The following is a 7,310-nucleotide window of genomic DNA, read 5'->3' on the forward strand; positions in this document are numbered from 1 at the left end:
TGCACTGTACAAAATTCGTCCAATACTCGAAATCCTTACTCCCAAATTTCGTGAAGCATACATTCCCGCGGAATCCCTTACTGTTGATGAGGCGATTTGCGCATTTCGTGGCAGAATTTCATTCCGCGTGTATATGAAATCAAAACCTCACAAATATGGAATGAAAATTTTTATGCTTTGCGAATCTTCAAGTGGTTACGTTTGTAATCTTGAGGTGTATACCGGTGCAAACGCGCATGAACCAGACTATAATACAGCTGTACAAGTTGTGGATCGACTTTGCCAACATTACAAACATAAATGGCATGTTGTGTATATGGACAGATGGTTTTCTAGTCCTGCACTCTTTGAACATTTGTGGATGTGCGAGATAAAAGCTGTAGGTACAGTCATGGCTACAAGAAAAGATATGCCAAAACAAGCATTTGCTGGAAAACTAAAAAGGGGGGAACATATTGTAAGACAAAAAGGCCATCTTCTTGCTATCAAATGGAGGGATGTGAGAGATGTCTATATGCTTTCAACTCATCATAACGACGATTTCATTGAAATATCAACATCTAGAGGTAAGCACGAAAAAAGAAAGCCGTGTGCAGTAATAGACTATAACAAACACAAAATTGGAGTTGATAAATCTGATCAGCTCTTATCATACAACGCTTTCCAGAGAAAAACAGTAAAATGGTGGAAAAAATTATTTTTTCATTTCTTTGATCTAGTTCTTGTGAATTCACATATACTGTACAGCAAAATATCCCAGAAGAAGATCACGCTTCGTCAGTTTCTAATTTGCGTAGCTGAAGGATTAGTCAGCAGTGCAGGGCTGGAAATTACTGGAGAATCGGAGAGCCTGACCGCGGGCAGGTTACTGACCAAGGATCATTATCCGTTTGAAATACCAAAATCACAATCCGATCCAACACGTAAGGGAAAAAGGAAATGTAAAGTGTGCTATGATAGTGGGAAATTTTGCACAGGGAAAGCCGGAAGAAAGGATACAACTTACTATTGCCCAAAGTGTGATGTCGGGCTGTGTGTCGGAAGATGTTTTCAGTTGTATCACACAAAAGAAAAATACTGGGAAGGTTAGTGAGACTTAGAAGACACCAGTGTAATTTGTTGTAGAAAAACATTCAGTTTGTTCAGTGTATCATAGCTCTATATGCAAATACTTGTGTTATTTATGTGCTTATGTGAATATATATTGGAGTGACTGAGGTGAATTTTTTGTGCTAAATTCAAATTGTTAAAGCAGGAGAAGAAAGAAAGGTAAGTTAATGAATATTTTTATCTTGATGCACCAGTATGTTAGCAAACATTTCGCAAAATTTCTGTGTCCAACTACTAAAAATAAGCAAGATATGATGTATTAAAATAACCCTTGATTTCTGCCGGACAGAACAGTTTTGAAATTTAAATCCCCATCGGCCTTTAAGTGTTAATAAACAAAAGGAAAAAGAGTGGACCCAGTTTAGACCCTTGAGGTATACCTGAATGAATCACGTATCTGTCTGAACATAGTCCATTATAAGTAACAAACTGTACACGTTCTCTTAAATAGGGTTTAATTAGAGTTAATAACGCTTCTGATAAGCTCAAATTTACTAATTTGTTAAGCAATATGTTATGATCTAATTTGTCAAATGCCTTCGCAAAGTCGGTATATATTACATCAATAGAACAACTGTTTCCGTTCAAGGAGTCAAAAATAAACTGCGTAAGGTTAGTTAGATTCGTAGTAGTGGATCTCCCCGGTAAGAAACCATGTTGACACTCTACTATGTATGATTTTACATGATTAAATATCTTACTGTACAATATGTGTTCAAATATTTTAGACGGCATCGATATTAATGAAATAGGCCTATAGTTAGTAATATCTTTTGGATTCCCAGATTTATAAATCGGAGTCACTTTACTAACTTTCCAACATTCAGGAAAACATCCAGTAACCAAAATGAGATTATAAATATAGCAAAGAGGAGTTACCAAAACATCTACACCACCCTTAAAGATATAAGATGGTAGATTATCTGGATTACTAGATCGTGTTGATCGAGTTTTCTTTATTGCTTCCTTACATTCTTCCTCATTCACTTTTTTTATAACCAGGCAGTGAGGTATTAAAGGTATATTCGAAGTGCTCCATTCGTAGAATGAAGACCTTTCATCATACTCACTATGAAAATATTGAGCGAAACCCTCAACAATATTTTTATTTGTTTTTAATGACTCACCCTTATATAACATAGTAGATGGATTTTGTAAACATCTTTTCTTATTTTTTATGAAAATCCAGAACTGTTTTGTGTCTCTACTAATATTATTCCCTATATTTTGAATATATAAAGAATAAGCTTTTTTAATCATCGTCTTAGATTTCCTGCGCAGGTCTAAAAACATTTCCAAGTTATATTGTGAGTGTTGTTTACGCTTCCTATAATATTCTTTATGTTTCAAAAGACTTATAATCTCAGAAGTAAACCAAACCGGGTACAAATTCTTTTTATGGCTTTTCACTTTCGGTACATGTCTATCGATATAATTAAACATTATTTCATAAAAATATTTTATTGCATCATTTGGTTCTCTATAAGTATATAATTGACCCCAACTTTCTTTTTGCAAATCTTTATAAAAATTATAAAAATCTGCTTTGCTATAATTGTATTTTAACATATTATCATTCATTTTAACCCGCCTCATATTTTTAATTTGTAAATCAAGCTGCAATGGTGGATGTAATATATCAGCAAATACCAAAGAATTTTCGCTTGTATATACATTACATAATTCACTCATATTTGTTAAAACCAGATCAAGAGTTTTATCATCTTTGTTTTTTACATCATTTATAGAGTGAAGATCGTGCAATGCCAAGAAATTTGAGAGGGTTTTACATATTGAATCCCCGAGTAATAAGTTATAACTTGAATTTATTATAGTTGGAATATTAAAATCACCAACAATTAATATTCTACAGGATGTTAAAGTATCTAATATTTCATTAACCCTGGCAAAGAACGAACTATATATCTCAATTTTGGATTTCGGTGGGAAATACACACAAATTATTAGAAGCCGAATTGTACCAATATTTGTCTTAATACATACGGTTTGAACATCTTTAATATTTACATGAAACTCTGTAACAGAAAAAGACTTTTTTATTGCTATCATTGACCCACCACCCTTCCTGCAGCTCCGGTCGTTCCTAAACACCAAATATCTGTTGTCAATAATTTCTGCGTCATATACATTTTCAGATAACCAGGTTTCCGTTAGCATGATTATACTGTAATTTGAGGAAAGAATACTCGTATATATTTCGTCTATTTTGGTATTCAGACCTCTTACATTCTGATAATAAACTGAAATTATGTTATTACACATTGATTATATTCCATTTTAAGCTAAATGTCTAACTTCATCAATAGATTTTAACGTATACACATATGTATCATTTTCTTTCTTCCTCAGTTTTACATTTCCTGCCCAATCAACCCAAACAAATGCAAAGTTTTTTTCTTTCTTAATTTTCCTAGCTTCGGAAAATTCAATTCTTCTATTTAATGAAAGACTCGGGTTAATATACACGGGTCCACCAACAGTATAACCTAAATCCTTACAGTTTAAGTTACGCTTAACTTTACGTTTTTGTATAACCATGTCTCTATCCACTCTCCTTATAAATTTTACAACAATTCCGGGAATAGGTTGATTTGTTTTCAGTCTGTGACATTTATCTATCACACTATTATTAATTTCCATCCCAAGCACACGCCCCACTGATTCAACAATCTTAAATGTGTTTTCATTCGGCTGTTCTGGAATACCATGAATTTCCAGAGAGTTTCTTCTACTGTACTGGTCCAGATCATCCAATTGTGTATTTAATTTATCAATTTGTTTTTGCAAACGCAAGTTCTCATTACGAAGATCGTCAATTGTTTCCATGCATTTTTTTAGAGATTCATTCTGATTTTTTAGGAGTTTGGAATTTTCATCAAGTTTTTCATGGGCTAAATCCAACGATTTACCTAATCGATTTTCTACATTTTTATTTGATATTTTAAGTGTGTTTACTTCTTCCCTAATAGATAGGAGTAACTCATAAATTTCTTTTGAAGATGGGCAGTTATTGATATCTTGGGTTGAATCACCACTCATACTTTTACGCCTTACCTTACTACAGCCCTCACACCTCCACCCTTTATCGGAAGTTCGTAAAAAACTTAATATCCTCTTCATTAAGATCCACACAAGCACCATGAAAGATTTTCCTACAGTCAATACACTGGATTTTTTGATTGATGTCCAACCTGGCAATTGCCTTTGAACACCTTTCACAAAGAGTCATGATTTCTTATGTAAACTTAAACGGAGTGAATATGCCCCCACACGAAACTTTACAAGTGACTTTGATGTTAAGATTATTCTTGATTATCGTTCACATATAATTCTAAAAGAATTAGTGTCCACCCCTGCTACTAGAATTTCCTTTCGGCTAGTATCTGGCAGCACTGATACATATTCGTATAATTCACAAGGAGGTGGGTTTGCAATCCTGACGACTGATGACTTGTTTACCTTCTTACAACATAGATACGAGTATCAGAAATTACGATCTTTTGTATATTTTACGAATGCAAATACGTAAAGAATATATTGTTAAAAAGTCTACAGTACTTACAAATCCATAAATCAATATTTTTATCCATCAACTGTCACTTTAACACACGAAATTTACTAAAATTGTGGGAGCACACAATCACCTCCACCTACACTAGCCCATCGTTGCCAACTATGGCCAACTATGGCCATTTAAGTAGACAGAAGAACACAACCTATCATAATAGACGTTCGATCGTTTAGAGGGGCTCATTGTGACACGTATCACCATCTGGTAGTAGCGATAATAATAGAGAGATTATCGTTGAATAAATGACATATTCAACGTCTGAAAACGGAGAGATTTATTTTTTTTAAAATAGAAGAGAACAAGTAAGAAAAAATACTACATTGAAGTTTCGAATAGTTCCTAGGTTTTAGACGATTCAGAGTGCACAAGTGTTGAGGATACTTGGACTGAGATTAGAGATTGCATTAAAATTTCAGCAAAAGAAAAATTATAACACGCTTAAATACGTAGAAACAAACCTTATTTTGAACAGAAATGCATTAACATAGCAGAGAAGGGAAAGCAGGTAAAATTACTTTGGTTTCAAAATCCGAATGAAATAACTACACAAAATTCCTTTGAAGTCTGGGGGGAACATTTTAATACTTTTAAAACAAGGAAACCTGAATTTTTGGAAGCTAAAATTAAGGAACTTGAAGATAATTGTAAAATAAAAGATTCGGGACATGTATAAGGGAATTATCGATTTTATGAAAGGTTATCAACCTTCTGCTTATATATTAAAGATAACTGACGGAACAATTCAGACTTATATTGATAGCATCTTAACACACGAACTAACAAAGGGGACATTTTGACCCCTCACCGTCGTTCATCATCCTTTAATTTCAACATTAATTAAAATATGCAAAACATATGGCACCACTTTTCCTCTTTCTAACCAGTGCGATTATATCCTAAATACCATATTTCAATTATTTTTAGTTTTCTTTGAAAATGATGATTTACCTAGAAGTACCACGGGGGTCATTTTGACACCTACGTATTTACTTTGAAAATGAAAATGAAAATGAAATCTTTAAGTTTTACGTCCCACTATTTTGCCGGTTAGGTTAAAGGCGACGGTGATGATGAAAAAGGAATGGAATAGTGCACTGAACAAAATGGGAGGAAACGGGCGAACCTCGAGAAAACCCACGGAGACGGTGTTTGTCCACCAAAAATTTCACTTCCTATTTATTTTACTCTGTTGCCTGTTTTGATTCTCGTTTATACTTTTTATCAAGGTGTATTATTGATGCCCCCAAAACAATTCTGAACAACCATTGATTTGAGGTGGTTGTTTTGAAGAGCGTGTTTCACTGTTTCCGAATAATGTAGTCTGCAGGTAGTAAACGACATGCAGCAGCAGCGTTTTTAGCACAGTTACAGGATATTGACGATAGTGCTTCCGGTGATGAGGACAGTAACAGCTGGATTGAAAAGGAAGATGTTACATACCTTGAAAAATAAGATTTTTCCAGTAGTTATGACAAAGAATTCACGTGTACTGATTATGATTCTAGTAGTAATGATTCAAGTGAAGGATATGACAAAGGGAATTCTTCTGAAATTACTGGTAGGCCAAGTGAACTGGGGATCAGACTGTGTGGACGATAGTGGTTGTAAACAAGACATGCGGAAGATTACAAGAACATAATATAGTTCGTATCAAACCAGAAAAAAACATCACTCGTTACGCGTAATATGGAATATGCTTGTGAAAGTTCATTCAGACTGATTGTACAAAATACTCTACTGCGAAATGTAAAGAAGTGTACAGAAGTTGAGGCCCGTCGAGTTTCAGACGATAATAACTGGTCAGGTTTACTCGATGAGTTTGGTGCAATTATTGTCTTACTTTATTTCCGTGGAGCAATCAGGATGAAGAGTGTAAAGTGTCTCTGGTTTGGAAAGCTTGGGCTTGAGATTCTTTCGGAATGTCATGCCCAGAAACAGGTATAAAGAAATAATGGGATTTACAAGGGTTATTTCAAATCTAAGAGGAGCAAAAGACATAAAACTTATTGCGTCTTATATTCATTTTGCTTATTTTCTGATATTTGGTATCAGTTGATTGAAAATTCCCAAAGGTACTAAAATTCCCATACTTATTGCACTATTGTTGAGTGCACTCTTTTCAATGAAATCTAGCTGCCCATTTATTCAGTTCATGGGTAGCAAGCCGGAGTAATACGGCGACAAATTTTGGATGCTTGTTGAAGTGAAGGACAAATATATACTACATATAGTTTTCTATATCTAGTAAAAGATGAAAAGAGGATAACGAACATCCATCTTGCTGAACATGTAGTTTTACATCTTTTGAAACTCGGGATTGCATGTAACTTGAGACAATACTTTTACGTCTTTATATCTTGCAAGGGAACTAAAAAATAACCAAATAAATTTGTTTGGTACTATCCGAAGCAACAGGAGAAACGTTCCAGCTTCCGTACGTTTCCATGATAAAGATTTGTATATCACAGACTACTCAAAACCGTGGACGATATCACACTCACCACATATCAATGAAAGACAAACTAGAGTACTGATATTGAGCACCCTTCAAACTAGCGCACTTGTAATGAGTGGTCACGATAATAAGAAAACGGAAAGTTTTGTTTTA

At 34.2% G+C, this 7,310-nt stretch overlaps 1 protein-coding gene across 1 annotated transcript; it reads right to left on the bottom strand.

Annotated features, from left to right (window-relative positions):
* Positions 1-3,408: 3,408 nt before the first annotated feature.
* Positions 3,409-4,170, bottom strand: LOC145679897 (uncharacterized). Its single transcript, XM_081750420.1, has one exon. It carries the CDS (start codon positions 4,168-4,170, stop codon positions 3,409-3,411), a length of 762 nt encoding a protein of 253 aa, XP_081606546.1.
* Between the last annotated feature and the right edge of the window lie 3,140 nt (positions 4,171-7,310).

This window comes from Thermobia domestica, chromosome 1 (assembly GCF_964235325.1).
Source record: "Thermobia domestica chromosome 1, izTheDome1.hap1.1, whole genome shotgun sequence".
In the NCBI taxonomy this organism is placed as follows: Eukaryota; Metazoa; Arthropoda; class Insecta; order Zygentoma; family Lepismatidae; genus Thermobia; species Thermobia domestica.

Bases quoted from the DNA above. Each gene is read 5' to 3' on its own strand.
- LOC145679897 (XM_081750420.1), bottom strand. From the start codon at position 4,170: ATGAGTGGTGATTCAACCCAAGATATCAATAACTGCCCATCTTCAAAA.